General features: G+C 37.0%; 1 protein-coding gene across 9 annotated transcripts in view; it reads left to right on the top strand.

The window, feature by feature from the left end:
* The window catches only part of LOC110027914 (DNA mismatch repair protein MSH4), a 182,101-nt gene that overhangs the window by 26,958 nt on the left and 129,494 nt on the right, over positions 1-25,649 (top strand). For 8 of the 9 annotated variants that reach the window (XR_002294390.1, XR_002294392.1, XR_002294391.1 and 5 more), the window contains exon 5: positions 15,940-15,985. The exons of the other annotated variant lie outside the window; for it this stretch is intronic. Coding sequence is in view for 5 of the 8 variants with exons in the window: in XM_020729553.1 (XP_020585212.1) it covers positions 15,940-15,985 (46 nt within the window). In the remaining 3 variants the exon portion in view is untranslated. The remainder of the gene's footprint in view (positions 1-15,939; positions 15,986-25,649) is intronic. 9 annotated transcript variants of the gene reach the window in all.

The raw sequence follows: 25,649 nt of genomic DNA on the forward strand, positions 1-25,649 counted from the left end.
TTTGACTAAAATGATTTTATAAAATTCTAGACATCAAATCGATTAATTTGATAAAAAATACTATATATTAATTAAGAATGGGTTGGGAGATAGGAAATTTTGAAGTTATACATTTAATTATTTAAATTAAACTCTCAATTATCCTAATCCTCTTATAATCCCATTTCTACTGTTGCCAGCCAACTCTCTAGCACATTACTCGACATGCAACAACTGGATTCAACTGAACGTTTGAGATTTAATGGAGATCACTTGAAGTGTCATGATTCCTTCTCCGTGTCCCGAATTCGTTCGCCTGATAGGAATTCGACTCGGGTATTGTAGCAAGGGGTGACAACCACCTGGGAGCCGCATCTTGCCGTAAGGAATTCCAGGGAGATTTTGGTGAGTATGAATCCCTCTCTCATGTTATTTGAGGCATTTCTGTTCTTTCTCACACTTTAGTTTTGTTGCTTGTCTCTATTTTGTGCAATTTTTAATTTCGGTTAGTCGTAGCTGCCATCAAATATGTTAGAAACGTCAAACATAGTTTGCGAGCTTCCATAAGGGTTTTAGCATGAAATCAGCGAAGGGGATGGGATGATTGAGGTGTTACGAAGAAAAGCGAAGAAGTTCAAATAGATCAGAGAAATGTTGGGCTATGTCGAAAAGCTCGTTTGACGTGTGTTTTGACAATTGAGTTATATTTTGGGCTAATGCACATTATGAACCAATTTTCATGAAACCGTAAGTTGCCTAAGAAACCTATGTTGTTTACATGAGGCAATGAGCTTGAGACAAACACGTGGGAACACATCTATCAAGTTAGGTGAAATAATCTTGTACTAACGAAAGAAAGATAATCTCATATAGGTTTTCATATGATTTCTCGTTAGACACGGGTGCATATATTTAGAATTTCTTGCATATTTTAGATGAATACCTGCATTGAATGTATGATGCAAGTTGATTTTTTTTACGATGCATGTGCTGTTATTATGCTATGATTATGTATAATACTTTTGATTATGCTTATGATATTAATTATCTGCAGACATTCATTTGTTATGATTAATGGTGTGATATGTGAAATGTCTATGAATGTTTGTTGCATGTATTGTGCTTTAAAAAATATCACGAGTAATGATTATAACATGACTTGAACGGAAATAACAACACAAAACATTAACCAACAAGCAAAAGCTTCTAAATGTATCCCAATGGGTGGTGGAAGTCGGCTAGGGGATAGAGATGATGGACAGAGATGACGACACCCGCAGGAGGTGGGTTGTAGTGAAGGGAAGGTACGAAATTGTAGGAGGGCAAGTGGGAAAGGTTGTAGGTGGTCGACAACGCTTGTGGGCTAGTTGGGAGGAATTTGAAAGGAGCTAAGAAGGCGAGACAATAATAATAACTTGCAGGAAGGGGGAATGAGAGAGTTTCAGGATGATGGAGGTTGAGTTCGACGATTGAGTGGGGAAGAGAAGGTTTTGGAAAGAAAAAAGGGGGATACAATCGCCACCTCGGAGAGGATACAGCCGGAGCAAAACCACCTCCTTGAATACAACCCACAAAGGGGAAAGTGACTCCACACAGGGCATCTAAAACTAAAAACACTAACTGACTATCCATACACAGAGGACAACAATTTATAGGCTCCTATTTCTACCCAAAAGGAAGGGGAGTGGGAAGGTAAGAAGAATCAAGAAGAAAATCTCTTCCATAAGAAGACGGGTGTGGAAAATAAATGAATCAGCCCCTGGATTGCGAGGGTTCGCGCTTTGCCTCCTTTTTGTGCGGGATCGAAATCTCGACTCGCCCTGCTATTCCGTGAAGCTTCGCAGGTTCTGTGTTCGGTCTTTTGCCATAAATTCCAGGGGCTCGGTCCCGACGCTTCTTTAGTGCCCTCGTAAGGGTGCCAAACGGCGCCCACGTAAGGGTGCTAACAACGCCCGCGTCAAGTAAACTATTACATGAGTGTTTGCAAGTATGCTATGTGGGGATGTGGTATTCTTGACTCTCAGTGTTGAGGCGGTGACGAAACTTTGGAATCCATTGTGATCAGGCAATGAAAAAAACTTAAGGATTTATTGGTATCCGAGGGCTATTGATAACTGCTATGTTGGGGGAACTTAATCTTTATCAATAACTAATATGATCTTTGAGGCAGCGTGGCAACCCATGATATGATAGGACATGAAAATAGTTGAGGCCTATACATTTACAAGTGATATTGCTATGTTATGATTATATTGGTATGATGACATCACTATGATGACATTGCTGTGATTGCATTACTTTGAATATACTTAATGATTACATGCTGATGATTACATATTAATGAATGACATATTTGTTTTATATAACAATCACTATTTTCTATACTAGATATTTTTCTTTTACATTTGTTATACGATTCTAGCTTGTTATGACTTGAGTGCGGACATGTGCAGTTACATATGAACTTTCACATTGTTTCACTTTTATGTATAAAATTTTATTTTAGCATTGATTATTCCTCAGAGCTCGTTATTTACTTAAAGGAAAGGGTAAGGAACACCATAGCGAGTAACTAAGTGCGACATATAGTTTTGGCATTTATAATTTTGAGAGCCTATAAAGTCCTTTTGGTAAGTATTTTATTTTTGTTGGATTTAGCAGTTCTATATAGTTTATATATTTTAATGATATGATATTTATACTTTCAAGTATATGTGAATATGAATGATTTATGTAATGAAATATATCAAATATATTTATGGTGATTTAGTTAGACTAGCTCATCACCTACTGGTCCTTATTCTGCAAGTCAAGATCAGTGTTGGTGAGAATTTAGTTTGTCGAATTGTTCGTCTCTGTCACACCTTAACTGACCTTTACAAGGGCGACAATTGTGGTCTGACAGAAAGTGATATCAGAGTAAGATTATTGGATGAAGAGAATAATAAAAGCGTGTTAGATTTAGAATAAGTAAGATTGAGATCAAATATGAATTAATTTATATAAAGCTTTATGTCGATGAATCTGGGGTGGGTTTCCCATTGACCTAAAATATCATGCATGCACGATATAATTATTATATGATAAATTATGTTTGAGAAATAATTATTGTCAATAGACATGAATATGTTTGAAGGTGAATCAGAGTGTTGTTAGGGTTAGTCTCTTAGGTCAAGTGCAAACCAACATTTAAGATCTGAAAATGTTTTAGGTAGAAGTGATAATGAGAATAGAGCAAATGAGGCAACCAGAGCAGTAGAGGTATAAGGCATCATTCAGTTGATATTGCAAGTGGTTGATGAAATTGCTATTATTGGAAGATCCGCCACCTGTACAAGGCTCAGATATATAAATTAGGGCAGAAGTTGATTGACATTTAAAAATCTTTTAGTCTTTTAAGTCACCTGCATTCATAGGTGTTAGTGACCATACAATTACTGAAGGTTGGTTTTTGAAGATTGGAAATGTTCTGGATGATTTGATTTTGCCAGAAAAACGGAGAGCGATGTTAGCCACTTTTATGCTAGAAGGCGAAGCATATATATGGTGGAAAACACAACATAGAGAAAAATTTCAACTGACATCTCTTCCCAGATTCAATTGAATGAATTTTTTATTTTCAAAGATTTATTTATTTCGCCTTCAACCAGTTTAGCGCTGTAGGATAAATTCTTCAATTTAACTCAAAGGTCTAGATCAGTTATGCAATGTGAAACATATGCACCTCATTATCTTAGCACTCATAAGAAAAAAGTGTTAGTAAACTACGTTGTTTCAGAGATCAGTTGAGGTTGGCTTTAACGCCATTTAATGATTTCTTCATGCTAGTTGAAAGAGCTAGAAGACTAAAAAATAACCTGAACTTTCCAGTCAGTAGGGACAACCTCATGCAGGTAAGCGAAAAAATTTTGACAAAGAAGAATATACTTTCAAAGCAAGAAAATTAAATCAGAAGGTAAGCAAAAACAACATCTGATAAAAAATCTATTTTATAAAAAGTGTCGAAAAAGACATATTGGGTGGTGCTTATTTTTCTTAAAGTGCTATAAATGTGGGCAATCAGGTCATATTCAAATGAGCTGTCCGCAGGAAAACAAGAGAGACAATAGGTCACAATATTTTGAGAATAGCGACAACCCAAAAAATATTTGGAAGACAGGAGGTCCAACAAATCTAAGTTTTTAGGAAAGCCTCATCTCAAGCAATATGTGAAAGTTCAGAGTGCAGAACTGAGTAATCAATAAATGTTTGAGTTTTTTGCAATTATCTCTTAAGAATCCAAAGAATCTAAAAAAGTGATTACATGCACTCTTCTGATTTAAGATCAACTCTTCATTGTTTTATTCAATTCAGATGCATCACATTTTTTTATTTCTGATAAGTTTGCTGCCAATTTACATTTTGATATTATTCACTCTACTCCTATATTATGTGTTATTATGCCTTCGGGAAGTGGTTTTTCTGCAAATATAAAATATGTCGTGCCTGTGGATATTCGGGGTAAGAAACTGCAAGTATAGTTGATTATCATTCCAAATTAGACTTTTAATGTCATACTAGAGATGGATTGGTTGGTAAAACATTTTGCTATAATTTAATGTTGAAAAAGGTGTGTGAAATTTAAATACCTTGGTGTAAAACCATTTTATATTCTTTGTCATCGAAATACATAATCTTCCCTGATTAATGTTGTGAAAGTTGGAAACAATTTGCAAAGTGGCAAACTGATATTTTTGGCAAAATTTGTATTTAATAAAGATGTGTAGAAATTGAAAAATATTCTAGTTATTACCGAAGTATTTGATGTATTTTCCGAGGAATTGCTAGAGCTATCACCAGAACGAGAAGTTTAGTTTGATATTGATGTATGACCGGAGACATCTGCAATTCTCAAGTCTCTGTATTGAATGACTCCAAATGAATTGCAAGAATAGAAATGTCAATTACAGGAACTGATAGATAAATGTTTTATCAGGTCAAACAATTCTCCTTGAAGTGCTCCAATATCGAGTGTGCATTGATTATAGAGAGCTGAACAAAGGGATAATCAAGAATAAATATTTTTTTACCTAGAACCAATGATCTATTTGATTTGTTAGAGGGTACTACTGTATTTTTCTGAATTTATCTGAGATCAGGATATCATCAAGTCAGAGTCAAGGAGACAAATATAATTAAGACAACTTTTGGGGTCAGGTATGGTCATAATGAATTCTTAACTATGCCTTTTGGCTTAACCAATGCTCCTGCTGTATTTATGAACCTGATGAATCAAATTTTGAAGCCTCATGTAGATCAGTTTGTCATTATTATTTTCTTGATGATATTCTAATATATTCAAAATTTGACGACGATCGTGCTGAGCATCTATGGATTTTATTGGAGTTGTTGAGGCATAATTATTTATATTTAAAATTATTGAAATGTGATTTTTGTCCGTGGAGTATTTGTTTTTTTGTGGCATATTATCAGTGGCCAAGGACTTTTAGTGGATTCTCAGAAGATAAAAGCAATTGTGAAATAATCTACTCTATTGAATGTTATAGGGGTACATGGTTTTCTTGGTTTGGTTGGATATTACTGTGGATTTGTAAGTGGTTTTTCACTTATAGCCATGTTGTTGTCTAAGTCGATGAGGAAAGAGGTTCAATTTGAGTGGATTGCAGAATGTGAGCACAGTTTTCAAAAGTTGAAAAAATGTTTAACCACTGCTACAGTGTTAGCTATTCCATCATGTACTGAAGGATTCCAAATTTAGGGCAACACATTGTTGCAAGGCTTGGGTTGCGTTCTAATATAGAATAAAGAAGTGATAGTCTATGCATCCAGACAGTTGAAGACACATGACTTAGAGTTAGCTGTTGTAGTTTTTGCTTTCAAGATCTAGAAACATTACTTGTATGATATAAAATGTAAAGTTTTTATTGATCATCAAAGTCTGAAGTACATTTTTGCACAAAAAGAATTGAATTTGAGGCAGTGAAGATGTCTAGAGTTGATTAAAGAGTATGATCTGAATCTGCAATATTGTCCCGACTAAGCAAATGTAGTTGCCGATGCTTTGAGCTGCCGCAGGTAGTGCAAGCTGGATTATTACTCGGGAGCTAGAACTAATTAAAGTAGTATATACCTTGCAGCTGGAAGTCAGAAAACCAGTTGATATGTGATATTTACATCAGATTATAGTGCAAATAACTTTGATAGATAGAATAAAGGAAACTCGAGTAACCAATGAATATCCAAAACTTCTAAAAAACTTGAATAAAAAAAGTGGGCTGATATGAAGTTAATGAAAGCAGTGTAATTAGAACAGTTGCAGTTATGAGTACCTGTTGTTTATAATTTGAGTCAAAAAATCTTATATGAAACTCATTATTCAAGCCACACAATTCATCTAGGCAATACAAAAATATTCAAAAATTTGAAATTGATATTATGGTGGTCAGGTATGAAGAAGTATATTGCTCAATATGTATCTCAATGTTAAGCATGTCAAATTGTAAAGATTGGGCAATAGGAACCCAACAGATTGCTAAAATTATTGCTTATACCTGAATGAAATTGAGAGAAAATTACTATGAATTTTGTTATGAGATTTTGTCGATCCAGATAGGCCCACGACAATATTTGGGTTATTATTGACATATAAACCGAGTCAGCTCACTTTTTCCAATCAAACAGATAGATTCACTTGAAAAGTTGGCCAAATTGCATGTAAAAGAAATTATCAGATTAAATGGCGTTCCATAACTTATAGTTTCTAACAGAGATGGAAGATTCACGTCAAGGCTGTGAAAAAACATTTAGCAAGGTTTGGGTACGCTGTTACATTTTAGCACAACATTTAATCCATAAATCGACGGATAATCAGAAAGATTAATTCAGATATTTGAATATTTATTGCGGCTTTGTGTTCTCGACTTTAAAGGCAGTTGGAAAGATCATATTCTAATGATTGAGTTAGTCTACAATAATATCTATCATTCCAATATCTAAATAACTCGTTATGAAGCACTGTATGAAGGGAAATGCAGAGCTCCATTGAGTTGTGTCGAAGTGGGTGAATGTCAAATGTTAGGTCATAAGTTAGTTTATGAAGATACACACAAAAAATTAGATTAATCATAGAGAAATTGAAAATTACTTAGGATCGACGACAAAAATATTATGATTCAAAGCACAAAGTAATAGAATTTGAAGTTGAAGATTTTGTGTTTTTGCTAGTCAGTCCAATGAAAGGTACAATAAGAATTGGCCAAGTAAGCTGAGTCCCAGGTACATCGGTTCTTTTTAAATTTTGGAAATGACCAGTCCCGTTGCTGACAGGATGTCATTACCTACAGATATGTCAGATATTCACAATTTATTTTATTTTTCAATGTTGAGAAAATGAGTTTCAAATACAGAGCAGAGATTTCACACGAAGAAATTGACATGTATAAAAATCTAACTTATATTGAAGAGCTTGAAAACATTTTAGAAACTGATGTCAATAAGCTAAGGAACATACAAATTTTCTTTATCAAGATAAAGTGAGAGCACAAACCTGAAAAGGAAGCCACATGGGAAAAAAAGAAAAAAATGCGATAGAATTGTCGCTCTGTTCAAGTTAGAAATTTTGTAGACAATTTTTATAAGGAGGGGAGAACGATAACACCCTAACTTTGAGAATCAGGTAAAGTTTGACAAATTTTAGAAGTAACTCAGATTTTGCACCTATCAAATTTCGATCGAAATAATTATATAAAATTCTACGCATCAAATCGATTAATTTGATATGAAACACTACATATTAATTATGAACATGTTGAGAGATACAAAATTTTGAAGTTATACATTCAATTAATTAGATTAAACCGTTAATTATCCTAATCCTTTCCTAGTTTGGTTTCTACTATAGCTATTTAACTCTACCGCACTTTACTTGACATGCGGCGGTTGGATTCGGCTATCCGACTGAGATTTAATGGAGATCACCTTAAGTGTCACAATTCCTTCTCCTTGTCCCGAAATTGCTCGTCGGAAAGGAATTTGGCTTGGTTATTGTAGCAGGGGGCCGGCGACTGCCTGAGAGCCGTAGCTCCCGGTAAGGACTTTCGGGGAGATTTTGGTAGTAAAAATTCCTCTTTCATGCTATTTCAAATGTTCCTGTCCTTTCTCATACATTCGTTTTGACGTTTGCCTCAACTTTGTGCAATTTTTCATTTTCGATAATCGTAGCAGCAGTTGAACTTGTGTTAGAAGCATCAAACTTGGTTGAACCTTTCCTACCAGAAATACCAGCCTAAAATTTTTCTTCTAAAAGAAAGTATTATTTGCAACCGTATGAATTAATGAGTAATTATGATCTAATATGAATTAAATTTTTATACTATGCTATACATGAATGTCCAATAGAGAAATGCAGTTCATTTTTTTATAAAACATTGAACTTTAAATTTGATTTTATCCTTTCTCGTTTCACTAAGTATTTACCATTTTAACGACTTTAATATTCACAACAAGATTATGTGATGCCCAAAGGTGTCATCATAAAAAAATTGCCCAAAGACACCCTCAAGATTGTTACTGAAGATACACCTTTACTATTTTCTTTAACGTGCACAGATACATTACATCCCCTCTTTGTATCCTCTAAGGGTAATTTTGTATAACTTAATCCTTTAATTAATATTTCATATCAATTATAATCATTTAAAATATACATTCACATGTTGATTATTTTCTCCCAATTGTGCTATCATATGAGATTTTTAAAATGCTTGACGTTAATGGAATACTTGTTTTTAATTATTTAATAAAACATTTATTTATTTAATAAAACATTAATTTAATGCATAGAAGAAAATAATCACTCATCTTAGCCTTAAGAAACCTCTGAAATACTATTCATTCACTAACTTCTTTGGACAACCACTTATATTAAATTAATGTGCATATCATTAGATAAGAATTCTATTCTTAAAAGAAATGACTAAAATGTGACTAATTTTTAATATATATATATATATAATTCTTATAAAAAATCTAATTACAAGTGGCTTAATACTTACTTCCTTAGGCTTGGTTCGACCTAACACACACGTCACCAATTTCTTCTCTTTTATAGCCATCTCTAATTGTTCAAGGCTTGATTTAAATAAAAATTCTCATTAATGTTATTTAATTAAACACAACTCGTGTGTGTGTGTGTGTGTGTGTGGTTTGAAAGCCCAAAAGGCTAACATATTAACTAGAAAAAAAAGATACAGATACAATGTGTTGGAAGAGCCAAACATGACACCCTGCCCACACCAAAACCACAAGGGGTTTCAAAGCTTAAAAATACTGAAAAGTACATTAGAGATAAAGAAAAACCCTAAAAATGCTGAAATACATAGTATCAGGTGGCTAGAGAATAATTCAATTTGATTTTGGCTCTGCCTCTGGTTCTAGGAAAGGAGCAAACTAATAAGTTGGTAAGATGATTGTCATTGCCAGTAGTAACCAATGTATCATCCAATATGTTCCCGAGCTAGAATCGACCTCCATTCTTCTTCTTCCTCCTGGAATATACCTACCATTCCTCTTCCGAAGATTGACTCACCTGATCTTAGTCTAAAGTGTGCTGAAGATGTGCATATTGTTGAACATTGGAAGCAACTACATGTTGTACCGGCTGGTCTGTTATTGGATCAAAGGGGCACTGCACTCTCGTGTGTCTTGACATGAAAGCAAGTCTTCTTCAATAATAATGGGTGGTATAAACACAACTGGATCTATAACTGTATTATGTTGTTCTTCTTTAGGAACTGCGGTGTTGGGAAGAGGATCGGGTTGTATCTTCTCAACAAGGATAATAGGTGGTTATGGATTAGCGATATTCGACCTTAGATGAGGATGCAAACGATAACAAATAGTAGAGCTGTGACCAAACATACTACAATGAGAGCAAGCTGTGGTCAAACATACTACAATGCCAAACATACTACAATGAGAGCAATAAGGAGTGTGTGGTTCCATTCTACCTATTGCCAATACCCGTTGTGAATAGTGCCAATCCATTTCTTATCCGGAGCTGGTTGAGTGATATCTCTCTCAACTAACACACAAGCCACAGAGGGTCTAGTGACAGCAAGCGTATGACCATCCACCTTGAGAGGCTTACCGTAAGCAGATGCTAAAGAGTATAGGATTTCCATGTTGAACATATGTAATTTTAACCACAGAAATTTTATCCAAACAGGAATGATAGGAGACTCTGCTTTTGGATCAAAACAGACATTCTACTTCAGAATTTTCATAAAACAATTGTCAATCTTGATAGCTTTTCGAGAGAAAATGCGAGTGTAATCGACATCATGAGATAACTGAATAAGTATATGTCTACCGTCAAGTAGTTCAATGTTCGAACTGCCCAATATTTTCATAGCATCAAACTTTTTCCTAATGATCTCCAGTTTTGGGTACCATAAAAGAATTTTCCCACTAGAGAAAAACGCCAAGAGGACGCCAGAGTACCGGGTTCAACCTCTGTGAGAATAAGTACATGTTTCCCATTTTTTTTCCAAGCTTTTTAATAAAAGTGTGATCACCTCCACCCTCGTGGAAAGATTCTGAAATATTGTAGGACTTATCGATAGCAAAACCATGTGCTGAACCTGGAGGAGGGGCACGAGCAGGAAAGTCACCGGCAAGAACATTTGCATAGGAACGGAACGTCGAGGCCATCTCCCTGTCACAAGATAGTCACGGTAAGGAGAGAATTAGTCTGGCGGGCCGCAAAGATGTGAGCAAAACTTCGGGTGTCGTGCTCGGTTCGTCTGGAACGAGCGACGAGACAACCGCAAGAATCTGCTCGCAAGAAGAAATGTCATTGTAATGGGAGACGACAGCGAGAGAAGTGTCGTCGTCAATGGAGACGACGGCGACAAGAGCGCTCTTTGTCGACGAAGGTGACGATTGGGAGCGAACGAACTTCAAATAGGAAAGACAGAAGCTGCAGCTGCGTGAAGACGTCTTTCGAGAGACGCAAAAGAGAAATGAGGAAGTTAAACCTGATAAAATCACCGTCGGGAATCGCCATGAGGCGTTGATATTATTGAAATAGAAAAAATACAAAAATGTTGTATGAGAGAGCCCAAAAAAGGCTCCCTGCCTATACGATAAAAGTACATTAATACTCTAACAAAAAGATACAGATAGACTCAATAAAAAGTAAAACAAATTTAAAACATGCAGAAAACAAGTAGTTAGGGACGAGGCAGTTTAGTCCTGCCTCTTTCTCTATTTTTAGGAGCGGAGTCAGATAACAAACTTTGAAGAGTCGTGCTATTGTCAAGAGTAACTAAAGCATCATCCATTAAGTTTCCAAGTTGGAGTGTGTCCTCAGTCATTTTCTTTCGCAGGGAAGTGTAAACCTGTCATTCTTCATCTGAAGACTGACTCATGTGATCCTCGGTCTGATTTGATGTTAGAACCGCAGTAGAAGGAAAAACAGTCGTTGCCACCGCGATAGGTTCTAGTGTATGTGAAGTGTGAATTGTTACCTCTGCACCTGATGCTTCCTGAATAGGAGCTGTAGGATTGTCCTGATTTTCGGTTCGAACATTATCCATTGTAGTATGGTCAGGAGAAGAGATCCCACAGGTAGATACCAACTCCTGTCTTGTGGTGATTCCCTCCTCAGGCTGACTGTCATCAGGTTTGCTGGTAGCGCGTTCAGGCACATGGAGTGCACTAATAGTGTGTTCCTGCTTTTGACTATTGGTTCTCAACTATGGGTGCAATCTGAAACATTTCTCCTGCGGGTATCTCCTGCGGTTGTCCAAACATCTTGCATTGCTTGCAGTAGTAAGGTTTTTGTTCCGTAATAATTTTTTGCCAATAACCATTGTGAGCAGATCCAAGCCAGACTTCTTCTACATCTGGTAATGTAATATCTCTATGTAATATCTCTTTCAATCTAAATCCTTGCAATAGAGGGCCTTGAGAAATGAACTGTAGGTAAGTCTACCTGTAAAGGTTTTTGAAGGATAGTCCCAATTGCATATAAGATAGGTAAGTCAAAGAATTGAAGCTTGAGTTCAGATAATGAGAACCAAATAATAATGAGATGGGGTTCTTGACTGAGATCAAAATTAGGGGTCCATTTGAGCAATTTCATATGTGTGCCCTCGATTGTGATGAATTTCTTTGAGAAAATCTTTTTGTAATCTTCTTCTATGCTCAATTGTATCATAACATGCCTTCCGTCGAAATGACCCACTAGCCAAGCCCCAACTAATTTGAAATATTCAAAAAATTCCCTGATAATCTCCATATTAGGGCGACCAATGATCTCCATCTTAAGGCAACCTAATTGGAACTTTCCAATTAGTGTAAATTTGTATTTTTCTGCACGAGTTGAAATTTCAGCGTCAGAGAAAAATATTGTTGGTTTGCCCGCCTTTTTTTCTATTTTTTTGATGAGATTGCAATCGCCATTTCCAGGAACAGAATCATGGTAAATCTGCGGGAATACCGGACTATCTGCGAGGTGGAAAGAGGAGCTGCGTTTGTGGACCACTGTAACATAGGAGGGTTTGGCGGGATTATCAACGGAGACGCCAGTAGTGTAGGAAAAACCTGAGGCTATTAGGGTGCTTCACACAAGCACTGCAGCAAATTAACGCAAGCCGTGCGCGAGCAGTCGAGCAGTGAAACTGTGGCTGAGCAGTCGATCGACCACTAAGAACGCAGCGCGAAGGCTCGACGACGCAGCGCAGACGATCAATGACACGAAATCCTCCGCTAGCCAGAGCCGAAGATGAAGACGTAAAGGATCGAAACGAACGAGCAAAACTAGCTATATATATATATATGAATGAGAGAGAGAGAGATTGATCTATCTATTAGATTTTATCAAAAATTTAATTAAACTCAACTTTAACTTTGGCTCCGCTTAAGCTCATACGACACATCCTCTCGCGAGCTCCCTTCGTTCCTGACTTGACGCAAGCTCTCCTTTTCCCGCTATGTGAGCACAATGCTGAAGGTCACACCTCCTCCCTTCCTCCTCGACTTCAACTCAACCCAGAGCACACCGCCTCCATTTCCTTTTTCTTCCTCTATACGCACGCGAGCACGGCTTTCTGCTTTCTCTTCTCTAGCTTCGGCTTGGTCCAGGTAAGCCTCGATGCCGCCTCTTCCCTCTCCTCTTCCTTTGCACGACTCAATCTAGGGCAGTGCACGTGCACGACACAACTACCTCCTATTCCTTCGTATGCACAGTGCCGAGCCACTCGACTTTCCTTCCATGTTCACGAAACTCAATCCTTCTTCCTTCCTCTCCTCTGTTGCTTTCGCTCTTTCTCCCTCTCTCTTTCGATGGCACGAATGAAGAGACGTGTGAACGATTGAGTAATATGTTTTTTTAGGATAGGATGCACTTTCTATAAACACCTCCAATTTATTATTATTATTATTCTTTTAATTTCAATTATTACATTGTATTTCAAAATATATATTTTTGTTCGGCGGTGACAAAAAGCCAGTGGTGGTGGCAGACACCTGGTGGCGGCTGCGGCAGATGGCTAGCGTTGGCGGGGGATGGCTAACGGGAGATGGGTGGTGGCTAGGCGGAGGTGGGGGGAGATGGCAGCGGTGGACGGCTGACGGGGTCTGACAGGAGGGGGTGGGGAGATGGCGCCGACGTGCGGCTAGCGGGGGTTGCAGCTTGCCGAGAGCATTTTACGGTGTAATTTAAATTTAGACAAATTAATCGAATTTTAAACCCAAGCAAAATGAACTAAGGCGTGATCTTTAAATTTATTCACACTTTATATTGTATTTGCAATTCTTCATACCAAATACATAATTTCTTATAATTCTTGTAAAAGAATTACAATACGTTGCAAATCCTTCCAACCAAACAACCCTTAAGTGGACTATTATGACTCTTTCATCTCTTGAAAGTCCTTTTGGTCATAAGTTATTAAAGTTGTTATACATTTTTCTTCTATCCTTACATATTCATCATTTTTGTATTTCTTAAAAGCACTTTACTACATACTACACATTTGCAATAATTTATTTTCTTACATTACTAAAATACCCTTACAACATGGTAAAGTTTGGACTTTCTACATTTGATGTTATGCTCGATATTAACAAATTTATAAATTGAAACAATTAGAAAATTGCTTTAATTGAAAGATATGGATGACTATAAAAGTAGAAAAGAAATGCAAAAATACCTTGGAAAGACTTGTTGGAAAAAGAACGAAGAATTGGGGAGAAAATTCTAATATGTGGCACATAAAAGAAAATTTAAAATCTAAATATTGTCAGAGCAACTTAAAACCCGTGACCATGAATGAGTACTTTCACCTACTACGGAAATATTTTCATACTTTTGATGTAGTGAGATAATTAGAGTTCAAACATGTAGTATATATGGTAATCTTATAATATTTTTATATAGATGAAAGCTTCAACAATTTGAGAAAGAAATTGGTTAGATATCAAAATTTTCTCGATTTGATTTAAGTAGGACTATGTCCATGACTATGCAAAGTAATGAAGTTCTCATTTTATTAATTAAAAATAGATTGGAAAAAATAGGATATCTCAATATTTTTATCGTATTTTACTTTTCTTGATTTTGATGAACAAAAATCCCAAAAAAGAATGGACAAACCAGAGTTAGACGCTGATATCAGATTGTGACTACCCCTGTTTCCTCAAAATTTCTCAAGAAAATACTCTTTTGAGGACACCAACTGCCATTAAATGGGATGCCGATCACCAAATGTCTAGAGGTGGAGTAGCATGTTCTCTTATGTTTTTGCTGGCTATTGGGAAGTAAATCATGGAAGAAGATTATATTTCTATGCAAAAAGTAATTACTTTTCTTAACGAGCTTAGAAGGTGGTATGTTTGGTTTGTATAGACGTTAGGTTAAATTTAGACGTGATATGATATTTTGTTGGCCATTGCTCTTATTTTTCCCCAGATTTTGCTATGAAATTTGTTTTTTTTATATAAAATATAACATGTAAATGAGGATGGTAAATACTTTAGCACAAAATGTAATATACATAAACCATGAAGTTACGGGCTTTTCCGAGGTTGTCTTTTCTGCCTTCACAGCACTCATAAATTATTTTTCTCCATTTTTTTTTGGAGCATCTTACTCTTCTCTTGAAAAGAGTGCTCATATTTTGGGAGCTGGATAAAGGACCAACTGCATATCAATAGCTTCAACAAGATAAAATTAAAAGGTTCTAGATTCATATGATTGTATTCTTTTTACGGCAGCACAAATGTTTTCTGGTACAGCAACATGGGCCTCCGACAACAGCACATGTGCTTCAACGCTACCACTGTTACCCTAGTACTGCAATTCTTAGCCGTTTTTGCAACCTATTGCAACTATTTTCCTCTACGTCCAATAAATTTGCAATTTCTGTAACTATGCCGGCCGCATGAATACAAAAGGCCAGTCATAGTTGTTTGGTATTTCAAGATTAAGAACATGAGTAGGGATTGGATGGCGTAGGATTAGAAAGGGGTTTAATTGCATGAATGTGGCAGTTGTAATTTGAACACAGGCTTCACCAGCTAGACGTTAATAGGATCAGAATGAATTTCCATAAGAGGGCATGTAAGAAGCTTCGAATTATCTTATTTTAAGCTCAGAAATCTTTTACAATTTGTTCATTATTATTTTCTCCTTCTTAGGATTCTTTTCTTCTGGAATCAAACCTCATTGTATTTCTCTTTTATATATTTTCGAAGCGTAATACTCATGCACTATATTTGAAATTTAATACACTTTTTTAATATCTTTACAATCATTTAATTCTAGATATGCATGATTCTGTTATGTTTTCGTGATTGCTGTTCTTTGTTGTGTGGGGGCCAAGTTAATGTGCTTGGATAACACAATGCAGATTTAATTAAGCGGTGAATTTATTTTTATATTTATCAAATGAATAGGATTGAAGAAGAGAAAGGCGTTATTGTGACAAGCCACTCGTTGTCGGTATGTAGCCGTTCTTTTTTTTTAAATTTCTATAGCTTATTATTTTGGGTGTTTGCTTTTATCTTTTTATCTAGCCTTTGACCTTCAAGAATTCTCAAATAATCTGTTTTTGCTTGTGCCGACATTGTTCAACAGGGGCTTTTTTTACAATTATAAAATGGGCCTTTGGGAGGTTGATTAAAAATGACAGTAAATATTCATTTTTATCAAGGTTTAGAATTAATTAGAAACTAAACCACACAACGGAATAACAAGATCACACAAATTCAATAAAAACCAGAACAAAAATTGAAACAGAAGCACACTCAAGGCAACCAGAAAAACACACAAGAATTTATGTGAAAAAAACCCGAGAACGGGAAAAAACCACGAAACCACATCACCAGAAATTTTCACTATGAAATTTAGAAGGTTTTACAAAGAACACACACAAGTTTTCTCTCCACACACAAAGAAAACTTATAGAACTCGTTTCATAGTCTACCCTCTTCGATCCGACACAAAAAATCACGTCGAATCACCGAAATCTACCTTTTCAACGCTCACCTTCACCAGGATTCTCGTCGAAGAATACCAAAGGAAGAAATAACAAATCTACAGTTTTCGTCGCTTGAATTTGGGATTAAAACCAAAATCCATTTTGCAAATCGCCCCTGGCGCTTAGGCGCTTAGACTTGGGCTCCTGGGCGCCTAGTCTTGGGCTCCTAGGTGTCGAGCTCTTTGTTCGACGCCTAATAATGGGCACATAGGCGCCGATTTCTCTGGATGTGGGCACATAAGCGCCCAAAGCCGACACCAAAGCGCCGACTCCACAGTGAGCCGCGCCGAGTGGGCGTTTGAGCAACCATAGTCGACGCCTAAATGTTAGCTCCCTGCTTTGTCTCCATACATCATAAAAATCTACTATTTGGAAACAAATGCACTGACACCAGTCCTCTGTATCTGCATCTCCATCTGAATTGCCTACATAGTCACATACTGTAGTCACGTACCGTGGTGTGACTCACCCCTGGTTTTAACCTTCGTGAAACTCAACTAAAGTCAAACACAACTTCAGTTTTTCAACAGTCGTCACCTTCGTTAACATATCCACAGGATTCTGAACTGTATCTTCTCTAGGAACAAGTGCCCATCTTCTAGAAGAGAGCGAATGAAATGATACCTTAGCTAAATATGTTTCGTCCTGGCATAAAAAATAACGTTCTTAGCATGATGAACCACACTCATATTGTGGCTGTAGAGTTTTCCAATTCCCTGCTCCATGCCTAATCATGCCATGAAATTCTGTAGCAAAATCATCTCCTTGCTAAAGATCATTGATAGCAAGATATTCGACCCCGTTGTTGAAAGTGCAACATTCTTCTGTAACCTGGAAATCCAACTCATCGATGTCTTCTCCAATATGAAGATATATCTCGTTATTCTTCTCATACGGTCCACATCTTCTGTTAGATATGAATCTATAAAACCCTGTAGACTGATCCCTGCACTTTCATAGCAAGATACCCCATTGACTGGTTCCCTCAAATACCTATGAATCCATCTTACCGACTCCCAATGATGCCTTCCTGGATTGTCCATGTACCTGTTGACCATTTTCACTGCATATGCAATATCTGGCCTGATACAAATCATCACATACATCAAATTTTGAACTGTTGAAGCATATGAAGTTCTCTCCATCCGTGCTTGCTCAGCTTCAGAGTCAGACAATACCTTTGAAGCATATGTGGAGGATGTATTGGTGAGTGTGGTTGATGTGCTTGTTGATGGCATCTGGAGGCTTATTGTGCTGGGCTTGGGTTTGTGGGTTGGTGGTGGATGTGAGTGTGTTGGTGGCTATGGAGGCTGTGTTAGTGGGTGTGGATGACGCAGAGGCTATGTTGGTGGCTGTCGGTGTTGTGCTTGTTGGTGGCATATGGAGGCTGTGGCTGATGTGGTTTTTAGTGGCTTTGGGTGTGAGTTGTGCTGGGCCTGGTTTTGTGGGTTGGCGGTGGATGTGAGTTTGTGTGTGTTGGTGGTTGTGGGTGTTATGCTTGTTGGTGACATGTAGAGTCTATGTTGGTGGCTGTGGGTGATGTGCTTGTTGGTTGCTTTGGGTGTGTGTTGTGTTGGGCTTGGGTTGGTGGTGGATGTGAGTGTGTGTTGGTGGGTGTGGAGGCTGTGTTTGGATTGTGGGTGTTGTGCTTGTTGGTGGCATGTGGAGGCTGTGTTGGTGGATGTGGGTGATGTGCCTATTGGTGGCTGTGGAGGCTGTGTTGGTGGGTGTCGGTGTGGGTGATGTGCTTGTTGGTGGCATGTGGAGGTTGTGTTGGTGGATGTGGGTGATCTGCCTGTTGGTGGCTGTAGAGGCTGTGTTGGTAGGTGTGGGTGTGAGTGATGTGCTTGTTGGTGGCATGTGGAGGCTTGTTGTGCTGGGCTAGGGTTTGTGGGTTGGTGGTGGATGTGTGTGTGTTGGTGGCTCTGGAGTCTGTGTTAGTGGCTGTGGGTGATGAGCTTGTTGGTGGCTGTGGAGGCAGTGTTAGCTATGGGTGTGTGTGTGTGTGGTTGTGGGGGGGGCTATGGGTGTGTGTTTGGTCGGGGGGTGGTGGTTGGGGGTGTTGTGCTTCTGGCTAATGGTATTCTCTTTTTTGGTTGACCTAACATATTTTTGTTTTTCTTCTCTTTATTAGTATCATAATGGTAAAAACCAAAGAAATCGCCTCATCAGCATTGTGGGATAATGAAGTCACAATAATATTTTACAATCTCTGTCTTAAAGATATTGAGCTTGGAAATAGACCCACTACCTACTTTAACAAAGAAAGGTGACAATATATTACAAAAAAGTTCAATCAAATGACAGGAAGGAACTACGACGGGTTAAAATTTAAGAATAAGTGGGATCATTTGAAAAAGTACTGGAGGTTATGGAAGAAACTAAAGCGGGGATCCACAGGCTTGGGTTGGATCTAATTAAGCGGACTATTGATGCTTCAAAGTGATGAACTGAGAAATTGGAGGTAATGAACAAACCCCTCAAGACTTGTTTTTCCATTATTTATCCCTCTAATATGTTTTAAGTAATAAACTTTTTCGTATGTTGCAGGCAATGCTAGCCGCCTAGAAATTCAAATTAAGTGACATTGAGACAGACCTAGAGGATAAGTTGGACCGTATGTTTGGTGAGATTGTTGCGACGGGCATGCACGCGTTCACCTCAAGTGAGCATGGGTTTGCCAGCATACCAGAGGACTTGAAAACCGAACATGTAAGTGGGTCAGGTGAAGGATCCAGCCTAAACCAGGAGCTAGAGTCCCCATTGCAAGTCAAAGCGGCCAAGAGGGATAAAAGGAAAAAAAGGAGCCGTTTTCATCAAAAATACAGTAACAAAACCGATGGATGCGCGCACAATTCAGGCTGGTACCTCACAGGACAGTTTCATAGAAGAATTTCTTCAAGTTATGCAAACATATCCTGAAGTTATGTCGGATAAGCCATTCTATCGGAAATCCTTGAAGTTGCTGGAGGGCTCGACTCACAGACAGATATTCATGAAGATGCCCTCGAACTTCGGGTTGACTATTTACACTTTTTTTTATGGACAATTGATTTTGTGGAGTCATTCTTTAGTGGCTTTGGTTTTTTTTTTTCTGTTTGTTTCGTGGGTCATTTGATTTGGATGATTTCCTTTCTAGCTCGAACAATCAACATGTTGCTGTGTAATTATTTCTGGTCATTATAATACATTTTCAGTTTTTAGATGTTCTTGTCAACGTTGTCTGATTAGTACTTATTACTCGAACAGAACACTTCTCTAGGATGAATTTATGTTGACTGAGCCTTCTAGGAAAAATCACAGTGATTATGGTTTTGTTGTACGAATACAACACCTACGTCGATCGAACACCTTGCATGACATCGAGTTATATTGGTGATAAATTGGTCGGTGAGCTATTATAAGGACACCCCACAAGGTTCAACAACATGTTCTATATGACAAAACCCATTGTTAGGAATGTGGATAGTTCACACTTTTTTTTCCCTTTTATTGGTTTTGACCATGCCAATCTTTTGTCGGAGTAGGCCCCCTTCTGTACTGTTTTTAACCTTTTGGTTTATAGTATTAGAACTAAATGAAAATATGACACTAAATGAACTAAATGAAAATATGACACTAAATAGGACGCAATGGAGAGAAAAGGATTCATGTAGACGACCCCACGTAGTGGTATTAAGGCTTTGTTATTCTTGTTGTTGCTGTTGGTTTGTAGCATTGCAAAATGGAATATTCAAGGAAATCTTTCGTTCCGTCAAATCCACATTTGGTGTCTTTAAAACGTCACTTTATTCTTAGTTTTATTTGCTTGAGCCTGATATTTACTGTTTTGCCTAGTGATCTCCTTCCCAATATTCTCATGGAATTTCTGAATCTCGTGAACCCATTCTTCATCATGCTCACCAATATCTTATGTTGGCAGGATTGTTACTAACATAAGTGGAGTGAGCGGGTTGCGCCAATAAACAATCTCAAATGAAGTGCACTCCGTAGTTTGGCTGACAATCTATTATACGCAAAGTTGACTTGAGCTAGAATCAAGTCCCACTGTTTGATACTCTTTCCGACAAAACAACTCAGATGATTCTCAAGGCTCTTGTTTACTATCTCTATTTGAACTGAATTAGATTTTGGTGCCTAACTTCCTCCATAAGGTCCTCTAGAAGTGGCTCAGAAATTTGACGTACCTATGAGAAGTGATGGTCCTGGGAATTCCGTGCAATCTCACGATTTCTTTGAAGTACAAGTCAATATGAGATGCATCCAACGTTCAGTTGTAGGGTGGTATAAAATGTGTCGTATTTAAGAAATGATCTACCACCACCATCAATAAATCCTTGTTTTGCTGTGATCGTGAAATTACTACCACAAAGTTCATGTTGACGACTACCCATGGTGTCTTTGGTACTGGTAATGGACTGCACGATCCTGCATTTTACCATCCTATCTTTGCCATGTGGCAAATCCTGCACTGTATGACGTGTTCTGTTGGGGCCAAAAAAAGTGCTCTATCACGAGTAAGAGGGTCTTGTCCCTGACAAAATGTGTGGCTAGTCCTCCACTATGCTCTTCTAAACAATGGCCTCTCTCAACGAGCACCTAATGTGTCGGCCGTTTTATTTTTGATTTTGAAAAATATAGGAAAAATATGAAAATAGTTTTGATATGAATATGATTTTGAAACTAACATTTTGATTTTAAAAAAATATGAGACCAAACGATTCTCACATTTTGAATATTTTGGGTGACTAAGCACGATACCACAAGTAATACACTTATCCCAAAGAATAAACATATCACCTGTAGTAGGCTCAATCACCTAAACTAAAGAATTTGTGACATCCGTTTGGTCTGCAAAATATTTTATATAAGGCCAACAAGTTCGCCTACCTAATATAAAGATTAGATAGAGTTTATTTTACCTGGGTTTCAATTTCTCTATAGAGGCAATCCCTTATAGTTAATTACATCTTAAATGACCGTGGTCACTTAAGAAAACTCTCGATTAAGATCAGTGATTTTGCTTTCAAGATTTCAAAGTTTAGGTTTCTAAGATCGGACATGGGAAGATCAAGTGGGAATGACCCAAATAGGAACAATTATTTTAAGGAATCCAAAGGAGCGAAGAGTATGGGATATAACAGATCTGGGGAGAACCCTGGTGACCTTTCAATTATCCTATTGTTTGGCTTTATGTCTTTGAAATGATCTTATTTAATGTTTAATCTTGCAATTTATTTAGAATTTATGATTTATATTCGCACAATATCTAATCGTGCAAATAACCTAAAAAGATAGGAGGACATACACCGTACCATACGATAACCTCGGAATCCTAAAGGTGTTAGGACTTATAATTGCACAACAGGGTTGTGCAAAAACCTAAAGGTGATATGTGAGGGTTTACGTTACGCTAGGCAAACCACCTCAAACTCTTATTGGTTGTTATTTAAACTAAGGAAAATGTTCGGTGATGTGAAAGTGTTTTGATGTTGTAGATCCACCTTGAAATTGTTCCTCGTCGTGCTGCCCACAGTGTTCGCTCCAAAGCTCTTCGTAGTAGCAACTCTAGGTTTGATGTTAATTCCTATATAACCATTAGGTTTTCCTATACTAAGGTATAATGTGTATCAAAGCAAATAAAACATGTGATATAAAAGAAGAAAGAAATAATATAACATGCTAGGCGAATAGTATGACAGACTAGGAGAACAATATAACATACTGTGAAATAAAATGTTTTAATGTAAATTAAACCTGTATATTTGGGAGTACTGCTGCTTCTTTAAGCTTAGCTAGTATGTGCTTTATAAACAGGAGAAAATACGACTTGAAAACTCGAGAAAACCGACAAATCGTAGGAAAAAGACAAACAAACAAAACAAAACATAATATCATATATAAATGACCAAGAATATGAGATTTATATGTGATATTGGGAATGTCCTCAATTATCAGGAGGATCTGAGTATAAGATTCAAGCTCAAATCCTAGAGCATTGGGTTTCATTTTTGATCAAGTTATGACAACATTTTCATTATTTGATTTAATTAAATCAGTCATGAACTACAACCTAGTGCACCCTCGTGTCTAGTGTCCTAATTAACTTATGGACTAGGGTCAGATGTCTGACTTCTTAGGTTCATTTGAAAATTAGGATGATGAACTCTCTCATGAGGTGCTTCTAAGACCTAGGAAGCCTACACTTTAGTTTGTGTCTGAAGTGTTCCAAAGTCTCTATCTTCAATTAAGTGTCTTTCAACTAATCCTCGAACATTTTTAGATCAAGCTTAACTCGCTATCAGACTCCTAAGACCTAGGGGTAAACCTATAATTTTGGCAAAATGGTTGTGAAATGTGCTTCAATCTTAATTAAAACAATTGAGTTTAAGTTTATTCAAAGCTTAAGGGACCTAAATGCAAGTCTAGTGATCTTTCAATCCATGCTCCTAATTGTCATTTAAACTCATACTTTCTTCCAACTCTCAACTATTCTTCCAATTACAATTTCATCTTTCTTATACAAAAAGAATGGTGAATGATTTAGTATCCTCTTCTTCTTTAGATTTCTATCATCTCAACAGAGCAAATTTCATTTTTAATTTCCTCTCCCTTTCTCTTTTCCTCTTATTTTTTTTAAGATCATGAATTATTTCAAAAAATAATTAAATTGGAAATTCTCATTTTTAACTTGATCGTTAAAAAAAAAAGAAAACAAAACAAACGAAAAGAAACCAATCCACTTTTAAAACAAAGTCTAATCGGTAAAGCTTAAAATGAAATTGTAAGTGCATCAGCCTAAAGCGTTTAAAACTCGTTAAAAAAAAGGACCGAATCAATGTCAAAAAGGGGTTTAAGAGCCTCAAAATGCAATTTAAACCTTCACGAATAAAGCTTCAGAATATGACGAGTAAAACTTAAAAAATGTAGCCCAAACATATTAGTAGAAAGTGCTCCAAGTACGCTCCAAGTACGGTTCACCCCGACCTTCACAGCAAAGGTGAAAATTCACCACATTAAGATTTGCGGCCAGGGACAATGAAGGGTTGCGGCCAGGAATTTATCACATTAAGATTTGCGGCCAGAGACAATCCAAACCAAACATCTTCAATCACCAAACATCTTCAATCATAAAAGAACTAAAGAAGAAGGCCGACATCCATAAGAGTTGGAAAACAAATCATAATTTAAGCTAAATCAAGTTCAATATATGGGGAAAATAGAGAAATATTTTCAGCTTTTATCCAGCTCCAAAGAGCCAAAACCGAGTCTCAACAAATGGGAAAACACGTAGCTATAATAGGGAATGAACATAGAGCCTCAAATCAATATTCCACCTATCATGCATTTCAGATTTTCGTAAATAAACTCCCGAATAGTTTCAAAATTTTGCAAATAAATAACATAAAGATTTCAGATTTTTGCGAGTAAACATTAATGCTTCCAAACTTTGCAATCTAAATAAATAAACTCTCAGATTTTTAAAAAAGTGACTAGAGCATAGCCTTAAGATTTTTTTACAAGTAACATGAACACTAAATGATTCCAGATTGTGCAAAGGAATCATCAAATAATTTGAGATTTTCACAAATTAGCCACGCACAAATTTCAGGTTTTGCAAATAAGCCACTTAAATGTTTCAGGTTTTGGAAATAAGCCACACGAATGTTTCAGATTTTGCAAATAGGCCAGCCATGACTTTCAAATTTTGTAAATAGGCCAGCCATACATTTAAGCTCATGGGGAGGGCAAAAAACAGCCACCAAAACAGTCCCAAAACAGCCCCAAAGAAACTCACGGGTATAGGCAAAAAAAACAGGCTAAAACCGTGGCACATAAAGAACTAAAACAGTGATTTATAAAGGCGTAAATCAAAGCAGCTTTTCCAACCTTTGTACAGCCCCCAAAATAGGCTAAAACCGTGGCACATAAAAGACTAAACAAAGCATTTTTCCAACGTTCTTTTACCAAGCATAAATATTAATAATAAGAGCCTTAATAATTTCATTCCAACATGCATTTCATACTTCCAAACATTTCAAGAAATGAAGGTAATAGAGGCAGCCTCCAAATATACTTTTCCATATGTATTTCTAAAAGAGTCAAATGCATTCCAAGACCACCTTAGCCATGCTTTCAAGCGTCTCAAGTAAGGAAAGTGAAGATAGGCCACACATGCTTTCCATAGACATTTATAAAGGAATAAAATGCATTTGCAAACCGCTCTACTAATGCCTTCATATGTTTCAAGCAAAAGAAAAGTAAAGGTGACCTATATATATGCTTTATTTCTCACCAACCTAAGCAAATATTCATGCTTAAACTTCAAAATAAGCCTCCATTTTTTTTACTTTCTCATGCTTTTAAAAAGAGAGGAAAGAAATATCATCCTTTTGTTTTTTCCATTCTAAATGGTGTAAAATAAAGGAGAAAAGAATACCTCTTTAGTGTAGAAAAACACTAAAATAAATTGAAAAAAACACCCCCACAGAAATCCTCCACGAGAGCCCTACGCAAATAGCCCCCCACGGTTTCTAGCTCCCGGTTCGACAGACTCTAACCACAATAGTATCGACCAACAGAGAGGAAGAAGAACTCTTCTCGAACAACAAAGCTGAAGGAGGCAACCTTCCCAACAGTGAAGAAGAAAGAAAGAAAGTGCTGAATTTCTCCAAAAGCCTTCCTCTTTCAAAGTCCTCTCTTTTCCAAACAAAACAAAATTCCAGAAATATTTCAAGTACACACACAAAATGAACTAACCAGAAAAAAAATGACAGCACTGTTGACCTCATTTTTAGTGAGGTCTAGTTTTCCTTTTAGGGTTTAGAATCTAGCCTTAGGGATCTCCCTTCGACTATCTTAGAACCTTAGAAATGGGACCCGTCTCGTTCTATAAATTCAACCCGCTTCTGTACTCCTTTGTGGTTTTGCGTGTGTGGTATCGACTTATAGCATTTAGAAGGATGAAACCCAACATGAGAGAACCCAAAAGGAGTCCCTATAGGACCTTTAAGCCTTAGGGTGACCTTTTGCACAATTCGCACTCCCGCGCGTATAAACTTCGCAATTCGGAGAGTCGACACGTCCGATCACTACAATTCGCATCGCTTGCACCGTTATCTGTTG

This window comes from Phalaenopsis equestris, unplaced genomic scaffold (genome assembly GCF_001263595.1).
Source record: "Phalaenopsis equestris unplaced genomic scaffold, ASM126359v1 Scaffold000468, whole genome shotgun sequence".
NCBI lineage: Eukaryota > Viridiplantae > Streptophyta > Magnoliopsida > Asparagales > Orchidaceae > Phalaenopsis > Phalaenopsis equestris.